This window comes from Schistocerca serialis, chromosome 3 (assembly GCF_023864345.2).
Source record: "Schistocerca serialis cubense isolate TAMUIC-IGC-003099 chromosome 3, iqSchSeri2.2, whole genome shotgun sequence".
Classification (NCBI taxonomy): Eukaryota; Metazoa; Arthropoda; class Insecta; order Orthoptera; family Acrididae; genus Schistocerca; species Schistocerca serialis.
In genome coordinates this window covers 238,905,242-238,931,884 of record NC_064640.1, presented here as the reverse complement: position 1 = coordinate 238,931,884, position 26,643 = coordinate 238,905,242, and the positions used below count along the sequence as shown (strand labels likewise).

The 26,643-nt window shown below is 36.3% G+C and overlaps 1 protein-coding gene across 1 annotated transcript; it reads right to left on the bottom strand.

Moving 5' to 3' along the window:
* Nucleotides 1-1,727: 1,727 nt before the first annotated feature.
* On the bottom strand, nucleotides 1,728-26,355 carry LOC126469987 (26S proteasome non-ATPase regulatory subunit 6-like). The gene is given in 8 exon segments (XM_050097434.1): nucleotides 1,728-3,800; nucleotides 4,033-4,201; nucleotides 4,284-4,392; nucleotides 4,544-4,559; nucleotides 4,561-4,761; nucleotides 4,977-5,122; nucleotides 5,202-5,407; nucleotides 26,128-26,355. Coding segments are annotated over 8 exon segments (1,167 nt in total). The 5' UTR covers nucleotides 26,273-26,355; the 3' UTR covers nucleotides 1,728-3,625.
* Between the last annotated feature and the right edge of the window lie 288 nt (nucleotides 26,356-26,643).

The following is a 26,643-nucleotide window of genomic DNA, read 5'->3' as shown; positions in this document are numbered from 1 at the left end:
TTTGCTCAATAGAGCTAATTAACAAGTATCATTACTTTTGTAACAATTTTCTCCAACCAATCCTGGTAAATAATGAACAATAATGTATATTTTAGAAAAGAACGGTGTCTATGTGGAACAAGGAGGTAGAATAGATTCTAATCTCCCTGATGCAGTATCATGGAAGTTCGTCCTCTCAATATCTTTGGCCGTGAAACAAATAAGTGCATGTATTGAATAGTAGTCAATTATAACAAATTGTAGTCTTTATTAGACATTGCCTGCGATTGCTCCAACAGCTGGAGTATGAACGCCACTGTCAGAAATTTTGTGACACAATACGACTTTTCACAATTCTTCAGAATAAATCTTCAGTGACATCAATTGCCAAAGCTCCATTTTTAAATGTAAGAAAACCCCTGTATTAATCTTTCACATAACATAAAAATGTTGTCCTCAGCAGTAGTAGTTTAGCCTGCGAATATACGACAACCCCATATTTTTTGAATAATGAATTTGGAAAAAACCTTGTCTTATAATGGGGTAAATACAATATGTCTTGTACTGTGCCATCACTACAGGGCTCTTTGGCTGCTTTGCTTGTTTCTTTCAACTAGGCACCGGTATTTTCTTCCTTTGGTTTTAAATATCCAGGAGAGTGTCTAGAAAGTTTTGAATAATTCTCTGTGTTGGGTAGATTTCCACTGTTGGATAGAGGGAACAGAGAGAGTCTGAGCAGATGGCAACTATGCTAGGTTAATTTCTTATCCTCTCAATTAACTTTTTGACAGTGTATAGTTCGGCATTATACACACTATACATTTTAGGAGCACAACTTTAAGGCCATGTGTGGGGTAGTAAAAGAACACCCTAAATTATTTGCTGCTTGAATCTGTCAGTGCGCAAAACAGTCATGAAGTTCATTATGTATAAAGTTAAAAATAGAGGTGCAAGTATTATGAGAAGCATACTGTTTCTTCTTATTGTTTAGGAATAAAGGAGACGACTCACCAAAAGGCAGACATGCTGTGTCGTTTAAAGACGCACGCGCGCACACGCACGCACACACAAAAGGTACAGAGCTTTACTTTGCTAGCTTTTGGAATGGAATTCCTTTCTCAAGTTGTAAGAGAAAAACACAAACACACACTATGATGTAGGGAGACAGTTGTGTATTGTGTTGTGGTGTGGTGCGTTTTTCTCTTACAGCTTGAGACGGGAATTCCATTCCGAAAGCTAGCAAAGTAAAGCTCTGTACCTATTGTGTGTGTATCTGTCAACAATGCAGCACTTCTGCCTTTTGGTGAGTTGTCTCTTTTATTCCTAAATAATTCATTATTCTCAACCACAACTTTCCGTACATTATTACACTATTTCTTCTGTTTTGTCGTTTCTAAAATTACGTGGCCTTTTTATTTCCCACAGTGACAACATACTCTAGTCACAGTATAGGATCTTAAAGTCAGCTTATTCCAATCTCTGAAAAAATCTCCTGGCAATAAAGGAGTTTCATTTTGTGCCTCCAAAATTCAAACATTCCTGTAGTGTTTCTGTACTGCTAGAGGGAGTTTGTATTTTAATTCTAATAGTTCCACTATTAATTTTTCATCTCTAAGAGTAGACAACCTCTCCAGTCAAAAATTATTCAATTGCCTTAACGGCTCATGAACAATTTCTAAATACACATAAATTGCCTGACAGATATGGTATTTAAAAAGTAAGTACTAAACCAAAATGAAACACAGACATATACAAACTCATTGTAATTTACTTTCATACTTTTTTTGATTGCATGTAATACCAAGGCTTCCAGATGTTTCTGTAAATTTACAGACAAGTTATTCATAACATCAGAATAAATCTGCATATAAAGAACTAGAACTAAATTTACTGCTCAGTGTACATTAGTGTAAAAACAAAACAAAATACAGGCAGCTCTTTGTATGCCATATTACATAATGTAATATATCAACCAGTTTTTCTTTTACTCACTTTTGAAAGTAAGCTTTTACAGAATAAAAATTGAACACTTGAACCAAGCTCAAAATTTTTAAAAAATATAAATTAAAATCACGTCCAACACCACAAAACGCTGGTGTGGTAAAATGACTTTTCTTAAAACTTTTACTCTTGGAGAAGAATATGCTGATGTGAAGAAACAGTTCTGATACTGTCTACTGATATCCATCAACATTCTGCACTCTTTAAGCATAGTTATGGTAATAATAAATTAAATACAAATCTGGATATCTTCACGGCTGAGCTATTAACACACTAAACATGATTTAAAAAATATCGTTATTGATTTTAATGTTATCATTAAACTACAACAGATACACAAACACAACTCTTAAACAATTAAAATAATTATTACAAAAAGAAACTGTGTGTATGTACTTTCATTTGAAGTTCTCTGTACATAATAATTAAAATTATTTTAAAATGTAAGCAAAGAACAAAATTTAGAAGCTGGTAGTCTTGAAAAAGGTGAAAATATCTGACACATTAAATGGCATGCCCTTTTTGTCTAATGTGAAACAAATTCCATAGAATAACATTTCTGACAATTTAGATTTTTACCAATTTAATACATTTCATTGATGTAATGCATTTCTCAACAGCATCTTTGTTTCTATTACTTGTTCCGTAAAGCAGCCACAATTAGCTTTACTCTTAACGTATTCTCCATTTCTTGATAACATGCCTAGATTTGAAAGTACCAACCTGAATGACAAATTTATCATGACTGTTAGGGCGTTAAACACCATATGAAAAAATTCAACTAGTTCACCACTGGAAAATTTGAATATCATTAGCTTTTCATGTAAAGCTTTTGAAACAACACTGCAGGTTAATGGAAACATTACATGTGAAGCACATCATACACTGAATGGCAATTGTTCTTCGTGGAATCAAAAGACATTATATTGAACAATCTTTCAGAGATAGTGAAATAAATATTTTTGTACCAAGAGAGGGCATGAGTTTCATGGAAGCAATGCAAGTGTCTGAGAAAGGTTATTTTCATTGCTTTTACAAGGCATTTAACAGAACTTTAAACATTGAATGCTTATGTTTCATAGTGCTATTCAAGTCTTTCTAATAATGAAAACTTTGATGACAATACTAATACACTGCCATGTAACAGCATCTAAACAATATTTTACACTATGCATTGCTCTGCAAACAAAATAAGACATTCAGCTGACATTTAACTGAAGTCAAGCAAAAATTAAAGGACATCAAACAAAATGGTGTACAATCAGATGAAACTACCATCCACCCAATGACTTTCTTTTAAGATGCTGTTAAAATAGCTGATAGAAACAAAAAATAACACACATTGAGCACGTGCATGTACATGTTACTTTACACAGACTGATTTCCAAAGAAAAAAAAAATCACCCATCTGCTCCATAAATTACAAATCATTACCAGAAGATTTGCAAAACTTTGCAAGTCACATGTGATTAAACTATTTGCACATCTCTAAGTCAGTACAACACTGCAGTTTCTAGACATAGATGTTATGGAAATGAAAATTACTGTTAACAACAGTCACACGAAACCACGCAGTCAGCACAACAAGTTATTTAATTTATAGTTATTATTCTCACTTATGACTGATGCACTTCGGCCAAAGGATTTAAATGTTTATCACTCTCGAAAGTTTCTGCACGCGATTCAAGAGAATATCACCTTGCTTAATTGTTGCTTGATACTGCCAGTTCTTTGAGTCAGGTCTATTTGTTTCTACTACTCCACCAACTTTATCAATTTTACAATGTAATCTTCCAGCAGAAATAAATCTTGACAGTTCCCTGTAAAACAATTACTGAAATTAACAATAATTACAACACATGTGGCAGAGAGAGAAAGGGAGAGAGGGGGGGGGGGGAAGAGAGAGAGAGAGAGAGAGAGAGAGAGAGAGAGAGAGAGGGGGGGGGGGGGGGGGGAGGGGGGGCAGAGAGGGGATGACAGCTGCAGCTGTCTTACCCACAATTTTCCAAAGTTAAATTGTGATAAAACATTAAACAAATTTTTTTCACTTACTGATCAATATAGTCAATAGTAACACCGAAAGCATCAGCCATGTACTGCAGTGTTAGACTGCGATATGACTCTAATAGCTGCGAGTATGCCATAATCCTCATCTCACGTACATAAAAGCGGTAGTGTGGATTCAGAAAATAGTCTCTCTTAAGAAGTCCCTCAACATGAGCTGTGAAAAGAATTGCAGGTGTTAAACAAAATTTTCACACAATCTTCACAACAATAAATATATATTTCACAAAACCAGTTACCTAAATTTTTGAAGAAATCAGCATAAAGGCAGTTGTACAGTGAAAATAAATAATCTTTCACATCTGTATTTGAATGCAACACTTCAAGAATTTCTGAGCCTTTAACAATCTGTAAAGGAATAAATATTTAACAAATGTGAGACATACGTTGTCTTAAATATATTCAAACTAAAATAGAATTTAAGAACCAATATATATAGTACCGAAATACTGATGTAATTGGTAACGTGTGTTAGATGAGAAGTATGACAAATACTCACCTTGTCCCTCAGTTCAACGAGGTAGTGATATCATGCTAATATAAACAGTATAACGCACGAATGTATTATAGTCCATCAGTTCATACGATGTAAAAGTAGAAATTGTGTCGAGGAAATAAGCTGCTGCACTTTTGAAATCTCTGATAACCATACAGTATGTTCCTTGGTAAACTTTCAGCCTATTCCTTCTGTCCCAATCACCACCTTCATCTATCAAACTTTCAAAAAAATAGAAAACACAAAGAATTATTTTTTTTATTCCTCCAATCATTCAGAAACACAACAGTTGACTTTGTTTCCTTATTCTCTCGCTAAATTTTCCTCAACAAATTCCACTAAATATTCCTATGAAACAAATATTCACAACACCTGCAAAGCTGAGTTCAACATTTTCAAAAAATTTAAGAATTTAACTAATTAATTTATAAATTACCTCTTTGCTTTGTCAATATTCTTAGTTATCAGATCATGATCCAGATAAAACAGACCTATTCGTATTATGTGGAAAACTATGTCCAAACGGTTTCCAAGAGAGACCGTTTTTTCATATGTTTTCCTAAAACACTGCAATGATAAATCCTGAAAAACAAAAACATTATGGAACACTTTTTCCCAAACAGAACATGGGAGAGAGATTTTCAGCTACAACGTTACATACCTTCGCACCAATCTTGCAGAGATACTCTGACTTTTTCAAATTAGCATCTCTTACTTCCATTTCACCAAGATTTTTCTCTGCATCTTCAATTGCTTCATCTAGTTCTTTGAGTCTCTGGGTATTGGCTGCCTGCATTCTTGACATCAATTCTTCATCAAGTGGCCAGCCAAGAGAACTGCAGCACTCCTCATAGAATGGTGCCATGTCTGTAATTAAATAATACATTTTAAGATCATTTGAAGGCAGAAGTAGTCTCAATGACACACACACACACACACACACACACACAGAGGCAGAGGCAGAGAGTATACTGTTATAGTAACTAAGCTGACCGACATACAATGCCCTGTTAACACGTGAACAACACACAATCCTGAACAACAATAACAGCAGCAGCAGCAGCAGCAGTTCAACTTCACACCAAGCAAACCTCTTAACATACCATACAAAAACAACATTTTTAGCTAGTTTGCAAATTAGAGAGAAAACTGAGGAAAAATACCTAATTGAAATACAAGATTCCAACTTTGGATCAAGAGGGGTATTCAACACGAATCATCAGCTTTGACCACTGATGTAGTAAAAAAGCAAAAAACAGTCTAAACAACATGGCGACCATACCATGATGTCAGTGGCAATTTTTCAAACAGGCTAAGCTACAGATCTGTCTTGTCATGACAACCAGGGTTTTTTGCTTTCACATTCATTGGTGTCACCAACTAACAACAGTACTGTGAACATAGGCAATAAAACACAATGTCACAGGAGCCACTAACACTACTTCCCTTGTACAAGCTGACAACTCTCGTCTAATTTTCCTCTTGAGCCCCCAGCTTCCAAAACAAGCTATTTTACCCACTGTTATAGAGGAGAACTTAGCTTTAGCAAAAGAAAATGAGAAACTGAAAAAGAAATATGCAGTGACTGATTTGGAACTAAGCGACAAACTATCCGAAAATGGGGTTACCTTAGTAAATATTTAGTCAGAACCAGCAATCAATGTAGGACAAATGACAATTTACAAAGATGTTGGGAGATTGTTCCCGTCACAAAAATTTGCAATCCTAGGCTGAAGAAAGAGCATGTAAATTTTCCATCCTTGAAATGACGACAATGATGATTGGTTTGCGGGGTGCTCAACTGCATGGTCATCAGTGCCCGTACCAAGTCCCAATTTTTACACAGTCCATTTCTCTTCACAATCCAGTCTACTCACACTCACACATGATGATGATGATGAAAATGAAGAAGAAGAAATGATGAGGTTAACACAAATACCCAGTCCCTGGACAGAGAAAATCCCCAACCCAACTGTGAACTGAACCCAGGACCTTGCAATCCAGAGGCAGCAACCCATCCTTGAAAAACAGATTTAGTGTCCTTAGACATCATGAGGTTACAGAAGAAAACAAAGTAGGCTTAGACGTTACACAGCCTAATTCACGTAACCCTAATGAAAGTGAAGTGATTACAGAGTGTAGTAAAAAATTTAGACCAAATGTCAATGTAAGTAACAAAATGAAAAGCCCATAGATACCATGCAGTAAACACAGACCTAGGCCTATGAAAATACATGTCTACACCAACAGCCAACGAAGTAAAGTAAGTTACTTTGTTTCATGTTCCATGGATCATTTGCAGGATAGATCGTAATGATGTGGAACGAGTCATTTTATATACACATCACAACTTAATTTTTAAATATGGCTGTATGATGACATTTACAAACATATTTTGTATTCTCTGCAGATGTGTGTGAGTAATTCTTACCCACCACCTTTTACACATGCCAGCAACAGAAATTCTTCTACAGAATAGAAGGAGTTGACAAGGAGAAACTCTGTTTTCAGATTTTACTTTACTATCTGTCAGACATTTTATAACCCTGGGTACATTATTTAAAAATTTTTTTGCAGCACTGTGCACCCCTTTATGTGCTAAAAGACAACTTTAATGAGGAGTAATGAAAGTCACTTTTCCTTCTGCTTTTGTAGTTATGTACATCATTGTTCCTTTTGAACTAAAGTGGATTATTTACAACAAACTTTGTGATGGCAGGAAAATGCTGTGAAGCAGTAGTCAGAATGCCAAACTCTTTAAATGGATGTCTACAAGATGTCTCTTACAGGACACTTTTGAGCAATGAAGACGTCCTTTCTTAAAGAAGTTACCCCAGAACATTATTCTATATGGCGTTACTGAACGAAATTATGCAAAATATGTCAACTTACTGATTTGTCTCTTCCCAAGATGTGTAATGATTTTAAGTTCAAATGTGGCTCAACTAAGTTGTCTTAGGAGTTCCAAAACATGCTTTTTTCAGTTTAAATTCTCATCACTATGGAGACCTAAGAATTTTGAAGTTTCCATCTTATTTATTATTTCCTTAACAAGTGTTACACTAATCATGGGTGTAGTACCCCTATATGTGTGAAACTGAATATGCTATGTGTTTAAAATTAAGGGTGAGGCCATTCGCAAAAAACAGTCAATGATAATTTTAACAGCACTGTTTACTATTTCTTCTGTTTTGTATGTATGCTTGATTGATTACAATACTAGTGACATCTGCAAAAAGAACTAATTCTGCTTCATGCATATTAGACAGAAGATCATTTACATAAATGGGGAACAACAGTACACCTAAGATTGAGCCTTGGGGAACCCCATAAGTGATTTCTCACCAGTCAGAATTAAGTCACCAGACTACATTTGTCGAGTTACTGAATACAACTTTCCACATTATTTTGGTTAACTATGACTTTATCCACCAGCTGGTTATACCATCAACATAGGATATTACTGAAAACAGTTGGAGCCATCGTATCTCAGCCACGAAAAAACCTAATGCAAAACTTAAATATGATGTGGTAAGTTTTTCACAAACAGATGATACTGAAATGGCAGGTTTTCTTGCTAGGACAAACGATGTAGTGGGAAACTTAAAAAGTTGCATAAACTACAAAACACTAAAATTATACTCTTCTCAGTACAGTTTTGGCAGGATCTTCTGCTCTGGTCACACGTTAACGTGTAAACGGTACGAGTACATGAAGAAATTTTGCAAGTACTTTAAATATGTCCCTTTTGTAAATATAACTGATATGGGTAAAAGACTTCATACCATTCACGGCCTCCAAATGAATGAACTTGGAAAAAAATATTTGAGTGGAGAAATCAAAAATTTAGCTGATAATTTAGTCTTAGCACAAATTGATAGGTTATAGTCACCAACACTGTTTAGTTTTAAGGAAAATAATTTTTTTAGAGGTAACAAAGAAGGCCAGGGCCTAGCTGCTTTATCCAGATTCACACTGGAGAACCAGTTTAAAGATAAGCGATATTTCATACAAATACCATGAAGGTGGTCACGGAAAACATCAATGGTCTGAACCAAATTAGCATTAGCAATTTTGTACATACTGCTTCACCTTGCGACATTGTGTAGTATGAAGTTTTCACCTTGTGGCAAAGACTAATATGAAGTTTTCACTTTGTGACACAGTCTACTATGAAGTTAGTCACTGTTTTTGAGAAAAATAGCAGGAATAATGAGTCGGGAATAATGCTTGACCTTATAATACAGCTTATTCATGAACACTGATATTTAAGATAGGCTATCTCAATGTTGAAAGTATGAGTGGAAAACGTAGTTTTAAATGATTTTGAAAATGAGAATATGATTGATACATTATGTTTAACTGAGCACTGGTGTAAAGGAAAAGAAATTTCTTGTCATATGTTAGATTCATTCCAGTTAACAGTTTCAGCAGATAGAGCATATTCAGGGGGGGTGGGGTCAAATAATAGTGAGAAACCTTTCATAAATGAATGTAGGTTGATTCTTACAGAGAAGAAGACAGCAATCAGCCACTATTAATACTGCTATTTATTTAAGTAAATAGCACTGCAACAGGTTTCGAACTGACAAGTTTTTAATTCTTCCACTGCGAAATATTCTTGGTGCCATCGAAAATTCCATGCGATTTTGTTGCGAAGTTGCAGAATTGTATTTTCCAAGTATTCCAAAATATATGCAGCACTTATATAATTTGTGTGTGTGTGTGTGTGTGTGTGTGTGTGTGTGTGTATAGCTTTGCAGAATATGGTGATGTACGAATTATGTAAGTGCTGCATATATTTTGGAATATTTAGAAAATACAATCCTGCAACTTCGCAACAAAATCACGCGGAATTTTCGATGGCACCAACACACCAAGAATATTTTGCCACAGTGGAAGAATAAAAATCGAAAAATGACGATTATGTAAAGTGTTTCTTGCAAATCATGTGAACAACCGCCTGTTGATGAGCTTGCCAGTTCTAAACCAGTTACAGCGCTATTTACTTAAATAAATAGCAGTATTGATAGTGGCTGGTTGCTGTCTTCTTCTTTGTAAGAATCAACCTACATTAATTGCACACAGCCACGGTCTCACTACGTCAATTTTAGACAAAATAGCTTTCATAAATGGTAACATTCGATTAGGTCCACGTTTTGTGTGTAATGAGTTGCTCTCTAAAGCTACAGCTATATACTTAGAGCATTTAAAAATTGTTATTGTATCACTTTAGAGGTAACCCAATGGTGATCCACTAATCTTTTACAAAAAACTTTAGTATTTCTTTATTTTCATAGTCCTTAGTGGAAAAAGTATAATAAAGTGATTATTGGTGACATAAATCCTGTATCTGATGTAACAAAAGACACACTATGTAAGTGAATTTAAAAATTTGTTAAACAGTAAACCTCCAAGAAAAATTGCTTATTTTGACACTATACTTACAAATGTTAGTAGAGATTTAATGTGTTCTAATGTAGCTGTTTTTGCTTCTTTAGATCACGATTTGGTTTTGGTGGAAATGAGAAGGCCTAATATGAAGTCTAAAGAGCTCAAAGAGTCTAATGTGGCCATCTCAAGGCCAATAACATACAAAAAAATTTCTAATTTTATGGTTTCACTCAAGAGTTATGACTGGAATCATTTGTTTAACAGTAATAGTCACTGTTCTGCTAATATAGTCTTTGATAGATTTTTCATGTTTTTTTAAAAATATTTTTAAGTCCAACTTTCCTCAGTACAAATGTTAAGTCAATCCCAACACATGTAATCTGAATAAGCATAGGCACACAAATACATGGTAAATTTTCAACCAGCCAATATGAAAAACAGATTGTTACTATGTTTAGATTTTCATAAATTACACACATATGGCTAAGCTAAGATACTTCAGTACTCAAAAGAATTATAAACATGCATTCAATGTGGCTAAGAAACAACACAACTTGTTTCATACAGATTCATCCAAAAATAAATGCAAGGAAGTGTGGATTAATAAACCCAGTGGCCAGAGGCTGAAGAGTTATCACCAACTGAATTTAATAACTTTTGTCTATAGCATGTTAATGAAATTTGTGAAAGCATTATTAGGCCTCATGAAACTGTACCTGATCTTGTAAAATGTCATAATGTAAGCTACGCACTGAAAGAAATTTTTTTGTCGGAGGTAACACCAGCCATTGTACTGTAAATAATTTTGGGCCTTCTCTCTCTCTCTCTCTCTCTCTCTCTCTCTCTCTCTCTCTCTCTCTCTCTCTGTGTGTGTGTGTGTGTGTGTGTGTGTGTGTGTGTGTGTGTGTGTGTGTGTGTTTACGTTAATAAATATTTACATGAAGGTGTATTTCCAGAGGAGTTAAAATTACAGAGAGTTGTGCCCATTTATACGAAGGGAAAGAGAAATTGCACCTCTAGTCATCACCCAGTATCTCTGACAGTTGTTTGATCAAAAGTTTTAGAATGTGTCGTCCATTACCAGTTTTGTAACTTTTAGTGACCTTGCAGGGAAGGTCACGATATGCTGCAGCGGAAATTATACTCATACATATCACAGTTAATACAGCAAAAAAATATACGTACGCTATAAAAATTGTACCTGCTATGGACTATTAGAACAGGCGATATTACTTGTCAGAGTTACAATGAGAATATTACAATATGAATGATTTATTACACAAATTGATTATTTGAGACAAATAGTCAATGATATGACATGAAATACACTATAACAGAGCTTACTTATTTGACTACACTATTGGAGGCAGAAGATATGCAAGTCAACAATAATGGCGTGGCCAATACATAGGCAGTTCTTGCCGTGTGCACATTGGATGAAAGTAGGTTGGTCACAGTTTTCATGGAAACACCCTTCCATTAATCCTTCTTCAAAGCAGTACTTCAAGGGTGTTTGAAATACACCAGGATGTTTTTTACTTGTATATGTGGCCACATCACATGTTATAGGAAGACTTTTAAATCCCTCTTTGTCATATTAGCAGATTTACTAGCAAGCACCTTGATGTCTGGCAAATTTATATTTACATTTGCAGGAGAAAGTCAGGTGGCCTCCGATACAAGGACATGTAAACTGCGTAGCTGCATACCGTTCATCATAATCCTAGATATTATCGTATAAGATTATGTGGTTGCCACTATGGATCCAACTGCACCAAAGACATGCTTGCTTCCCTTCACTCCTAGAGTCTGTCCATATCTTAACTCATTACCAAATTCTGACTGGTCAGCATTAATTGTTTGAGCTGGTGACACTTCTTCCTCAATGAGAGACCTGACTTCTCTCATGAACTGATTAACTTTTTGTTGAATATCAGCATTCCCTTCAACCAACTACTTGTTAACTTTGTGGGTTATTTTGTGACAGACGATCTTATTCTTACATTTAAATTTCTTTACCCACAAGTTGTAAGCTTTGAACAGCAGTGAATTCTCTTCTTTATTTTCAGTGAACAAGTCTCAATTGCAGTCATTTATTAATGCCGTTTCCTCTCTCTTTACTATAAAATGATCACTTAATTCACAATGTATAATATCCTGCAGAATTTGTGTGTTTGACAAAATACTGTTGTTTTAGCTTGTTTTCAAACTTTTTTAACATAGCCTTGCTCTTTATATTCCTTTTCTATGCCAACACTGTTGTAATTTTCAGGTGAGGTGTCATATCAATTGCTAATCCAAGATGACACAGATGGGGAGGATCAACCTTTCTATCTCGGAGCTGAACTGCACAATAACCCTGGCTTCGGAGTGGGGCAGTGGTGGGGTGAGTGGACTGCTGTAGCCTGTTGTGGGATTGTGTACCACTGCGGATTATGGCGGGGACAAAGCCTCTCCGTCATTTCTGGGTCCCCAGTTCAATACAATACAATACAATACAATTTGTTCTCCATGACCTTCCCTTGTTATCCAGGCCTTCAACTGTGTAGAGCATGATTCATTTCTCAACAAATTAGTTTATCATAGAATAATTAACAAAGTTAGTGACATTTTTAATCATTTCTTAACAATGGTAAAAAAATTATGTTTAGTGAAAAGGAGAGATCACAGATAGCTGAAATTACGGGTGGCATGCCACAAGACTGAGTTTGGGATCTTTGTACTTTAGTCTAATGATAAATTATTTGTCATTTTATATGAGTAAAACTCAAACTATATTAAGAGCTTAGCCAGTAGAAGATTGTTCAGGTAGTGCCAAGGTTTTTAGGTGGTGTTATTAATTGTAAGTTGTCTTGGGATCCACATATTAAATATGTAAGCACAAATATTTCTTAGTGGGGTGTAATTGTTAAAAAAACATGTACCATTGACTTATGTATCATCATCCTATTTTGCTTTTTTCACACTATTATGTCTTAGAGGTTTTCATTTTTGGGTCAATAACACACATGAAACTTCCTGGCAGATCAAAACTGTGTGCCCGACCGAGATTCGAACTCGGGACCTTTGCCTTTTGCGGGCAAGTGCTCTACCACCTGAGCTATCGAAGCATGACTCACGCCCGGTCCTCACAGCTTTACTTCTGCCAGTATCTCATCTCCTACCTTCCAAACTGTAAAGCTGTGAGGACTGGGCGTGAGTCGTGCTTCGGTAGCTCAGATGGTAGAGCACTTGCCCGCGAAAGGCAAAGGTCCAGAGTTCGAGTCTCGGTCGGGCACACAGTTTTGATCTGCCAGGAAGCTTCATATCAGCGCACACTCCGCTGCAGAGTGAAAATCTCATTCTGAATAACACACATGTTCAGGAGATTTTGGTACTTCAAAAGAAAGTTATTAGAATTATTACAAACACAAAAAAACTTGCCCACTGCAGACAATAGTTTATTGACCTAAAAACATTAACAGTAATCAACTTAAACATTTACACTTTTCTCTTGTATACAAAGAATAACTTATCAGAATACCAGTGTAGATACAATTTACACTCTCATGGTACTTTTATTGAAAATTTATTCTAACTTACTGCAGTTTTAGATTTCATGAATTAATCTTTTTTGTGTATATACTGTACGTACCTCCCCCTCCCTCTCCCCACCATCCCCCATAAACCATGGACCACGGACCTTGCCAATGGTGTGGAGGTTTGCATGCCTTAACGATACTGATAGCCGTACCATAGGTGCTACCACAACGGAGGGATATCCGCTGAGAGGCCAGACAAGCATGTGGTTCCTGAGCAGGGGCAGTAGCCTTTTCAGTAGTTGCAGGGGCAACAGTCTGGATGACTGACTGATCTAACCTTGTAAATTAACCAAAACGGCCTTGCCGTGCTGGTACTGTGAACGGCTGAAAGCAAGGGGAAACTACAGCCATAATTTTTCCTGAGGGCATGGAGCTTCACTGTACAGTTAAATGATGATGGCATCCTCTTGGGTAAAATATTCCAAAGATAAAATAGTCCCTCATTCAGATTCCCAGGCGGTGACTACTCAGGAGGACATTGTTATCAGGAGAAAGAAAACTGGCATTCTACGGATTGGAGTATGGAATGTCAAATCCCTTAATTGAGCAAGTAGGTTAGAAAATTTAAAAAGGGAAATGGATAGGTTAAAGTCAGATTCAGTGGAAATGGAACAAGACTTCTGGTCAGGTGAATACAGGTTTATAGATACAAAATGAAATAGGGGTAATGCAGGTGTAGATTTACTATTGAATAAAAAAATTGGAGCGCAGATAAGCTACTACAAACAGGATAGTGAACAAATTATTGTAGCACAGATAGGCACAAGGCTCACACTACCACAGTAGTACAAGTTTATACACAAACTAGCTCCGCAGATGACGATCAGATTGAAGAAATTTATGATGTGATAAAAAAAATTATTCAGATAGTTAAGGGTGACAAAAATTTAATAGTTATGGGGGATTGGAATTCGACAGTATGGAAAGGAGGAGAAGGAGAAATAGTAGGTGAACATGGACTGGGTGTAAGGAATGAAAGATAAAGCCGCCTGGTAGAATTTTGCACAGAGCATAACTTAATCATAGCTAACACTTGGTTTAAGAATCATGAAAGAAGTTTGTGTATGTGGAAGAGGCCTGGAGACACTGGAAGATTTCAGATAGATTATATAATGGTGAGACAGAGATTTAGGAACAGGTTTTAAATTTTAAGACATTTCCAGGGGCAGATGTGGACTCTGACCACAATTTATTGGTTACGAACTACAGATTAAAACTGAAGAAACTGCAAAAAGGAGGAATTTAAGGAGACGGGACCTGAATAAACTGGAAAAACCAGAGGTAATAGATAGTTTCGGAGAGAGCATTAGGGAATGATTAAATACAGGGGAAAGGAATACAGCAGAAGAAGAATGGGTAGCTTTGAGAGATGAAATAGTGAAGGCAACAGAGGATGAAGTAGGTAAAAAGACAAGGACTAGTAGAAATCCTTGGATAACAGAAGAGCTATTGAATTTAATTGACGAAAGGAGAAAATCTAAAAATGCAGTAAATGAAGCAGGTGAAAAGTAATACAAATGTCTCACAAATGAGATTGACAAGAAGTACAAAATGACTAAGCAAGAATGGCTAGAGACCAAATGTAAGGATTTAGAGGCATGTATCACTAGGGGTAGATCGATGCTGTCTACAGGAAAATTAAAAAAACCCTTGTAGAAAAGAGAACCACCTGTATGAATATCAAGAGCTCAGATGGAAAACCAGTCCTAAGCAAAGAAGGGAAAGCAGAAAGGTGGAAGGACTATGTAGAGGGTCTATACAAAGGCGATGTACTCATATTATGGAAATGAAAGAGGACATAGATGAAGATGCATTTCATCATTGCTTTGTGTCAAGAAGATTATTACTGCCAGTTAGCATTGTCTAAATAACAATGGGAAACCTGCAACTGAACCTTACTGTGAGATTATGTAGGGAATTAGTCATGGGAAATGTGTTAACATTCATGCAGGGTACACCAAGTGAATGAAGTTCTATAAGCTAGTGTTGTTATAACCTCAAAATTGTTACAAGATATCTGGAGAAAGAATGAGTCATGGCTTTTTAGCAGCTGCTCATGGTTCACTAATTTTCAAATGCATACCCTATGGCACAAACAAATCTCTCAAATATATCCCGTAAATGCTCAACCACGTCCACACTGCACAAATACTGGGCCTATATCATGGTTTGAAGATTTTTAGAAAATTAGTAAAACAAAGCTTAAGAACATATATATTATTCATTAAATTTTTCATTGTTTTGGGAGTATTTCACATGCATGTATTCTCCAAACAACAACAACAACAACAACAACAACAGCAGCAGCTGCTGCTGCTGCTGCTGCTGCTAAGTGCCCGAGATGTGGCCTTATCAAGTTTACAATTACTTTAAAGATATTTACAAGAAAGTATCATGTGGCTGCTCCAACACTTGCGAGTATACACAACAGGTTTAAGTTTTTCATCCTTTGAATATTTCCAATGGCATCATGCAGTCTGCAGCTATACAGATCAGAGCAAAAGAGGTCTACAGTTGCCTGGAAAAGGTGAGAGTTCAATTTTTTATCAACTCTTTAACTGAAGTGAAAGATTGACAGTAATGTTAACACAATTGGTTTCAGGCTACTGGCGTAAGAGATATCTACATAGGCAGTAACGACACAATTAAAGCAGTTTACTTTCAAGTTCTGCCAATTTCCCATAGTAATGTGCTAAAATATCGAAGTATGCCCTTGTTCACACATACAGCATGTAACCTGTACAATTAGTATAATGTTATTGCATTCTGATAAGAATGATACTTTTTTTTATAAAAAATGCTGCATATAATATCTGTAATATCATTCTTCCACTCCACACATTTTTATACTGACACATAGGATTCTCTGAAATGGCAACTTATTATTATAGTGAACATGAGGACTGGATTACACTTTATTATACCTAAACTGACAGAAATTATACCTAAATTGGTACGAATTTTCCCAGTCATATTGTCATCATTGGAGAAGACTTTAGATATCCAACAATTGCTTGGGAAAACTACAATTCTGTAAATGGAGGTGTGACAAGACTCACAGAAAAACAGTACAAAATGCATTCTCTGAATACTACCTATATCAGATATTTCAGGAGCCTACTCATAACGATTAGACCTGATCTCTTTCATGGTATCAATTTCGTATGTGGTATCAGTGACAATGAGGCAGCTGTAACAACAACAACAACTAAGCAGGTAGAAAGACAGCTAAATTAAGTAGCAAGATTTACATATTTAGTGAGTAAAATGAAGAGACACAGGGTCATATGTCAGAGTGAAACTAAGAATATTTTACTCTGGGCAGGAGCATGTGGAAGACCTGAGTCTCAAGTTTAAAGGAATAGTTGACCATACACTGTATATGTATGTACCTAGGAGAACTGTCCATGGTGGACGCAATCCTCCTTGGTATACAGGTACAGTCACTGTAAAGAAACTAGTAAAGAAACAGCAATTACCGTAACAGAATCCTACCAAAATATCTCATAAAAACTAAGGAAATCCTGATCATAAGGAAAGGCTGTCAGTGGTACCAAAATCAGTGTCCAAGCACTCATGGATCATACAGGAACTGAAACTGTGTGTGGCAAAACAAAATCAGAAATACTGGACCCCATTTTTTAAATGTTCCTTTACATGTACTACCCCAGGTTAGTTCTTGCACCACTGCAAAGACAAGTGATACAGATTATTACCGTCAGCTGCTGTTTTAACCATAACATATTGTACAGCTGCTGAACAAAAAAGCTGAGCCCAGTGATTGAAAAAAAAAATAAATAAATAAATAAATAAAATAAAAAAGCACAGGTCACATCTGCCTAGAAGACGGGTAACAGCAGTGATCAACAAAACTAACATCCAATCACACTGACACCTACCTGTTGTATAATCCTACAATATAAGCTCCGCTCAAATGATGTAATGAGGTATCTCTAACAGAATGACATGGTAAATACATTATTTCTTGACTTCCAAAAAGTGACTTCCCAAAAGCATTTGACTCAGTACCACATATACGCTTTTTATCAAAATGACGATCATAGGAGGCTTCAAGCAAAATTTGTTACTGGAATGAGGATTTCTTGGCAGAGAGGACACAGCATGTTATCTTGGATGAGGAGTCACTGCAGATGTATATGTAACTTAAAATTGCACAAGGGAAGTGTTTTGAGACCCTTGCAGATCATGTTTTATATCAATGGCCTTGCAGACAATATTAATAGCACCTCAGACTTTTCACAGATGATGCAGTTACCTTAAATGAAGTACTGTCTGAAACAAAGCTGCATAAATACTCAGTCAGAACTTAACAAGATTTCAATTTGAAGCAAATACGTGCAACTTGCTTTAAATGTTAATATATGTAAAATTATGCACTTCACAAAATGAAAAAAAGCTTGGTATCCAATGACTACAACATCAATTATTTAAAATGAGAACCAGTCAACTTATATAAATACCTAAATATAACAATTTGTAGAACTTGAAGGGGGATCAATCACAGAGGCTCTATTTTATGGAAGGCAGGTGGCAGACCATCGTTTACTGGCAAGATAGTGGGAAAGTATAGTCAGTTTACTAAGGAGACTGCTTATGACTCACTTGTGCAATATTCCAAGATGGGATGCATAAGTGCATGGGATCCATATCAAATGTACAATGTACATAAAGAAGTGGGGGCACTAATGGTCACAGATCTGTTTAACTTATGGGAAAGTGTCGTAGAAATGTTAAAAACACCTGAACTGGAACACCGTTGAAGATAAATGCAAATTATCCGATGAAAACATGCTTACAGAACTTCTAGAATCAATATTAAGTGAAGAATCAGTCCCCCATAGGGCCTGTGAAGACAAAATTAGACTAATTACAACCAACACACACACACACACACACACACACACACACACACACACACAGGCATTTACGTAATCATTCTACCTATTCTCCACAGCTATTAATGCCAGAAAAAACCTAACAAGCTAACATGAGGTACCACGTTAAGTAACCTCTGCCATGCATTTCAAAGCAGTTTGGAAAGCATGCATATAGATGCAGAGTGTGTATAAATTTACATTCCAATACAGTGAACCTTTTAATCAAGTGAAGATATCACACACACAGCATTTAAATCAAGATCCTTTCACAAACTGACTGACTGGCATCAAATGGCTCTGAGCACTATGGGACTTAACAGCTGTGGTCATCAGTCCCCTAGAACTTAGAACTACTTAAACCTAACTAACCTAAGGATATCACACACATCCATGCCCGAGGCAGGATTCGAACCTGCAACCGTAGCAGTCGCACGGTTCTGGACTGCGCGCCTAGAACCGCGAGACCACCACGGCCGGCGACTGACTGCCATCACCCAATACTTTCTCTTTCTGAATTTCTTTCTCTCAGAATGTAAGATAACTACAGAGAGCATATTAGAGAAGATATTGAGAAATAACAGGAGGATGACATGGTAAGCAATCAGAAAAATGTTATTAAAGGAAAAATACTGTCTCTGATGCAATAAAAGTGACTAATTGTGGTATAGATAGAGGTAATGTACATTCAAAACTTTCAGTCGAAGACAATAAATGGCATCCTGTAAGTCAAGAAAGGGATCACCACCACCACCACCACCACCACCACCACCACCACCCCCACTGCTACTGCTGCTGCTGCTGCTGCTGCATAAAGGCCTCCTCTAGATTACTCTATTTTTCAGACTTAAGTCATATGTGCCCATGTGGCTCTAGCACCTTCTTTAATCAATTAAACTTTCATTAGGTAGTCATCAGCCTTTTCTTCTATTTTTGAATCCACTGAATAACTGCCTTATCCCTGTACCAAAAATTCGTCTAGTTACAAGACTTTCACTACAATTTCATTTCATCATCAATTTGTTTCCTGATCAATTTGCTTATTTTTGGTCTCACCCAATAATTCCTAAAATGCACCTCTCCATTAAACACTGAATACCTCATAGTAGTTTAACAGTTTTTACAGTAAAAAGTTGTCTCACTACCATAAGACTGATTGGAAACTTCTTATATCACATATAATGGAAACTTAGCTTTGAGAGCTCTAGTTTTTATAAAGCTCTATAGGACACTCAGTTGTGTTTGTTTCTTTTCCTAGCCATTCATAGGTCTTCAGTTTCCCTAAATACTAAACCATATCAACTGGTTTTGGATTAATAGTTAATTTTATTTTCTGTGTCTTGATTATACAGTGGTTTAATCTTATAATTAAACTTCAGGCCCATTTTTAAACTTACTCTATCTAGTTCTTGCATTATTTGTAAAAGTGTATGTGCACTCACCAGTGAAATGAAGATTGTTCAGAATATACATTCCACTACTATGTTATCCTCCAGTTTCCCAGTTTAAGGGTCTGAAAACTTTCTCTAGGACTGCTGAGAACAGTTTTTGTGATTTGGAATCTGCTGGACTAAATCATTACTAAAGCCAACTTGTTCCTTGAGCTGATTCAAATCTGATATATCCCCCCTTGCTCCAGATGGTTAGTCTTTACTTCCAACTATCTCATACATTACAGAAATGAGGCTGATATTTCCACAGTTTGTGTGTGTGTGTGTGTGTGTGTGTGTGTGTGAGTGAGTGTGTGTGAGAGAGAGAGAGAGAGAGAGAGAGAGAGAGAGAGACCTACTATCTTCCTTGTGAAGCAGAATTATTACAACATTTATTCAGTTTTTGTGAATCACCTTGCACCTTGCTCCACAGATATTCTCTAAGTTCCTTTCATGTTACCGTTCTTCCAGCTTCAATAATTTAGACTTAAACACAATCTCCTGGTGTGTTTCCTTTATTTACATCAAATGGCTTTACATATCTCATCTGGCATTATTTCCTGAATCTCATTACACTATGAGCAATCTGTGATCCTGAATATTCTATAATTATACAGTGATTTGAAGGAATCTCTGAATGCATGTACGAATTTCTCTGTGTTGTTAGTTACTGGGGGTAACTGATTAAATATGATGTGTCTGCACAGTAATTTTCCCCCATACTCTAGGCCCTATAGTTTCCAATGATTCCTCTAATCAAATTTTCATTACACCTTCTGATATCATACTGAAGACATTTCCAAATAGATTTGTTTAATTAGGTATATTCTTTCACATTCCAAGAAACATTTACTTTAAATGCTACTTTCTCCGAAACAGATTTTAGACATTTTCTTTTTATCTGTGTTCACCAAAGCAACATCTTTTGCTGTTGGTGAAGTACCTTTGTTAGATAGTTGCACCACTTTGTCTATCTCTATACAACCTTCACTTTTTAATAGACCGAATCTGTCCTATCCTTCAGTAAATTCTCATAATACAAATTTCCGACACTACCCGATCAGGGTTTCTCTCTACACTGTTACCTACTTTTACTCTGTTTTACGAATTGATTATCATTTTCAGTTCATACGTGGTTTAAGACTGTCACAACCTGAATAATTTTTGGTTGATAAAATGTACTCTGTTGAATTTTTAGTTCCATTTGGTACTTGCTAAATCAATATTCTATTTGTTTTCTTTTGGAATAATGTAATAAAGAGCATCATCCTCTTGTTTCTGGCATATCTACTAACACACGACCTATCAAACTACAGTTTTCATCCTACTTTGGAATTAAAATCCCCAATACCACGTTGTAGTGGGTTTGGTGTCATTTATCCATTCCAGTAACTCTTCATAGAGATGGTTCCTTGACCAAGGCCATGACAGACCCGTCCTATCCCCATACAGCATACTTTATATTCTGATTACACGTAAATTTTTGAGCTACTTAACTTCTTTGTATTATGGCGACAAATCTATCACTGTATGATCCGTGGATAGATGGTGGAACGAATAAACAATAAATCAAATAACCACAACTTCTGCCACCTCATCTGAATATGAACACGTTAGCATAGAGACTAGAATGACAGGTATGGAACATTCCTTTTTTTACCATTATTTTATTCTGTCATCTTCCTTCATTATCTGCCTCTTTTTTTTTTTTAATTTTACTATTTGCAGTAACGCCTACATCATAACTTCTGTCTAGCTATTTCTCTGTAGTAAAACGTGTGCCAATTCTGATTCTATTTGGTTTTTCTGTTTTGTCGCACTTTGGATAGCCTTACTATATCCCGTTTGAATCTATAACTCCTTTTCCACCTTCATTAACCTACCTTTAGTTCCTAAAGTTTTGCAATTTATTGTCTCTTGAACAGAAAACAGTTGAATTTCAAATGTCCATGTTACTATTTATTTGGCCAAATTTCATATAGCGTCTTCCTCCAAATACTCTAAACATCCTTTCATCTAGTCAGATAAGTGAGGTCCCTGGACCTTTTCTTTGACATCCCTCCCTCTGGTACAATAGCCTACTTGGACTGTAAGAGTTTGGACTCACCATGCTGTCTGCAGTGAAGGTTGGTATGCACACCATATTTGTTTCCCACAAAACAATCCACAAAGATGGTTACCTTAAGTGTATCAACAGCCACATAGCATAAACAACTACTGAAAACTAGTATGTACTCTTCTAGTTCCCAACAATCTCTTCTAAAATGTAACTAAGAGGTCTACCCCAGTTTTTAGTTGATCCACATTTTACAAGATGACACACTTTAAATTTAAATCAAGAAAAATGTCCACGCACTAGCTCTGGTCAAGAAGAATGTTCAATACCTCCCATAATACGCTAAGTATCTTCAGAAAGACATACCCACTAAAGATGGTACATCAAGATAAAGGGAAAGTTTGTGGCACACATTCACGACTGGACTAAAAATCTACGAACGTCATCAAGATGATAATATAGTGAATTTTATGCCAAAAAACATGCTTAACAACGAACCCTGATGCGATAGGAATGAAAAACAACAATAATAATAATCCACAGTCATGACACTTTCTACCAGTGGCCAACCAGACCACCTCAGCCTCCGTCTCTGGTGATAGACTGAGAATGTTCTCTTACTCTAACATTTCCTTTTTCTTGCTGTTATTCTGCCAATTATTTTGTTTCAGACCTCTTGACATTACTGAGGTCTCATTATTACCTCGGTCTCTATTTCAAGACTATTCATTTCCATTCTATTTCTACAATCAAAAGGAATGTGTTGTTACACAGTGCCTGATGTTTGAAAACAGTTGGCAACATACATCAGTTTACAGCTTCGGCTGTGGTACCTACCAGTATTTCACCACAACTGAGATTTTATATTCACATTACTTGGCTTTGCAAATACAACCCAATTATTACCGTTGAACCTCATCTACACCTACATGGATACTATGCAAATCGCATTTAAGTGCCTGGCAGAGGTTTCGTCGAACGACATTCATAATACTCTATTATTCCAATCTTGTCTAGCATGGGGAAAAAAACAAACCCCTATATCTTTCCACGCAAGCTCTGATCTCCCTTATTTTATTATGGTGATCATTTCTCCCTATGTAGATTGGCGTCAAAAAATATTTTTGCATTCGGAGAAGAAAGTTGGTGATCAAAATTTTGTGAAAAGATTCCAAATGCCTTTGTTTTAATGATGTCCACCCCAAATCCTGTATCATTTCAGTGACACACACTCCCCTATTTCGCGATAATACAAAACGTGCTGCACTTCTTTGAACTTTTTCGCTGAACTCTGTCAATACTATCTAATAAGGATCTTACACTACTCAGCAGTATTCTAAAAGAGGACAGACAAGCGTAGTGTAGGCAGTCTCTTAAGTAGATTTGTTACATTTTCTAAGTATGCTGCCAATACACCTAATCTAAACCACAGGCTGCACTACAGACCAGTGTGTCCTCCAATCCACACCCCAAAAAATAATGGACACAAAACAAATATGCCACTGTTCTGTTCTCTTCCTGCTGACACATGCCACAATGTCATTATGTCAAGGGGGGGATGAAGCCACCATATGATACTGGTAGGTTCAGTTGACCATTAGTTGCTGGGTATGTTAAATATTCTCAGAACACAGGAATACATATTTAGAATCCTGATGAAGTAAAATATCACGCTCAATATGAAACTCTGATAATGTACAACAAGTTTATGATTTTAGAAGACAAATGGGCTACAGTGTTGTATTAATACCTCCCCTCCCCCTCCCAATTCTTGGTTGCAACGAACGACTGATGTGTAGCACAGCTCTATGTCCATGTTGTAGCTTAAGGTGATAATCTGGTTGTTAGTTGGCTAATCCAACAAATATAAATGCCACTTATAGGTTGTGTTAACAGACTGACCTATAACATAGACTAATGTTTACATTTGTGTCATACTTAAGCTATATTTAATGCACTTTTCATCATAAAAGCTAAAGCCGCAAAGTAAATTCAGAAACCGCACATTAGATAATGGACAAGACACCAATGAGTATTCTCATGCATTCTGTGTACATATATTGCACACAAACTACAAAAAATGCAGGGGAGGACCCACTACGTAACTTTTCCCGACAAATGAGCAAAACCTGTACATCCATCATGTTAAGAATTGAGTGTACACAGAATATTGTATAGGATAAAGCTGCAAAGTCTGAATAATAAGTTTGTAGACTATTGATAATTTCCCTACAAAGAAACACAGAAAAATATGCAAGAGAACTGGACACAACCTAATGAATATGGACATAACATTCTTCAGAGAACTGTGGGAGCAGACGACACCAGGTTTCACCATTCTGAACTTTAAACTAAGTTGTTGTTGCTGTGACAACAAGTAAACTTGCTCAGTAAAACAAATGTACACCTTGGCAGGTGATTTTGTGATCACAGTAATTCTCCCTCTAGCTTTTCAGTGCAGAAAAATTTGAATTTGTGGCCTCATGCTATACGGATATACTGTTCATTCTCATGCATAACATACGTAAGGAAACTTCGAGTTAGACAGCACTATATGCCAATATATTGTCAGAACAAAAACAATGCGCTATCGAATGACAAAGCAAAATGATTAAAATACTTCAACAGGAACTGTTGCCAGACACACACAAGCAACCCCTCTGGGGACGAGAGTTTTGAAACTTTCCAAACTATCTCTTAGACACAATCCTGCAGATATTTACTGTGGCACCATATTGATTCCCTTACTAGGTAATTTATGGCAACTGCCAAGATCACGATGACTAGGGACTGAATTTCTTAATAATTCATTTATCAACATTCTAATTATGATGATAAACATTTTTAAATTACATAATTTCTTTTGGAGTCATTCTGAGCAATTCCACTCATTTCCTACACTGTACTGCTATCCCCTCCTGACTTTTGTATTTTTCATAGTAGCAGCCCTCCTGACACACCCACTTCTCCGTTAAACAGTCTTGACATCTTTAGTTTCAATGCCCACTGTGAATGCTCTTAATAGCAAGCCAGGCTATATTTCCCATACATTTTATTCCAGCTTATATATTTCTGCATGACGGCTGACTTCGCAATACCTCATTTCGTCCTCTAACTGTGCTTCTGTAAACAAATACTTCAGAAGTAAGAGGTCATGTGAATGTGTGGACTATACCAAGTTACCGACACAGTACATAAATTCACAACTACATGCTAACACTACTCTCTAGATGAGTGAGTGTAGTGGATTACCACATGACAGCTGTCTTCATTATCTCCGCATACTTTATGCCCTATCTACAAACAATCTGGGCAATTAGTGATTTCAGTGGAAATTAACAAGTCACGCTTGCAACAGAAATGGGGCCAGTGCTTGCCACATTGCAGAACAGCAGTTCATGCTCACCTATGATCATAACACCATCATAAGGATTTATGTAGCATGATCAGAAAAACCACACAGTTCCAAATAAATTAAGTATGCAAGTAGAGGTTGCTTGCATCTTAATAATACATCAAAGCAGTAGCAGCTGATTTAGTGATTTCAAAGGGTTACCAGTAACAACAAGTAATGAATTTGTCCACTAGCCCACTAAATGTTCAGAAAGCAGATAACCACTTCACAGCAGAAGATCTGTATCGAAGCAGCAATCACTAAAATATAATCTGTAAACTAAGATACACTCTCATAATAATAGAACAAGATAATCTATTTAAGTCTACATGAAAAAATGAAGTTCCTAACAGTACACAGTGGGCAATTTCTTTAATACAAGAGGCGCCAAAATTCTGCACAGAAGCACGAATCGGAGAAGTAATGAGGCAGAAGCAATACAAAGAGAAATAGAAAAGACACAGTAATGTTGTGCTTTTAGTCTATAGTGACTAGCTGTAAAGTTCAGGGCCCCTGCACCTTTAGCAAAAATTACTGGAAAGCCATTGAAAACGGCGGTAAGAAACAGTATTAGGAACTATTGAATGCTATAGCAATTGTCGAGGAATTTTTGGATGTCTAACATCATTGTTATGAGGCCAATAAACAAACACAGTGAGGAAGCCAGTGACCCCACAAACAGCAAATAACGCAGAAACCATATCCAAAAAATTTCTACTGTTTTTTATGAAACGTCTCTGTGATAGAGAAGAAAATGTGCAACTTAAAATTATAAAAGAATACAAATATACAGCTACAATACATGGCATGACTTGCAGTGTTGCTCATGATACTCACTGTCACGAGTAATTGCTTCCAGCAATTGGTGTTTCACTTGGGTATCATTTGTGTGCTCTGGCAGGCTTAAAAGGAATCGCCATTGCGCTAGCATAAGATTCGGATTTTTATCTAATCCTTCTTCCTCCATATTTTCCACAGGCATAACCTCTACACTATTAGAACTTCGCACACAACAAATCACAATACTAGACTACGGGCTACCAACCTCTAGAAAACCAACTTTCTTACCAACCAACACGACACCAATGCAACTCACAACCGGAAACCGAAGATGTGCTGGTGGTTTAAAGCGCTACAATAATATTGCTTTAAAACATTTATTAATTGGTTTAAGTATTGTAGTTAGATGTAATCGGGAAACCATATCATCACATAAGAAAGGTATTTCAGCATTTGAATTAAAGTGTTTGTTATCAATTGATCAGTATGTATACACTGAAGAAAAAAAGGACAGACCAATTCACACTGACCATCACGTTACGTCTCGTCAAAACATTCCACAATGCATTTCGA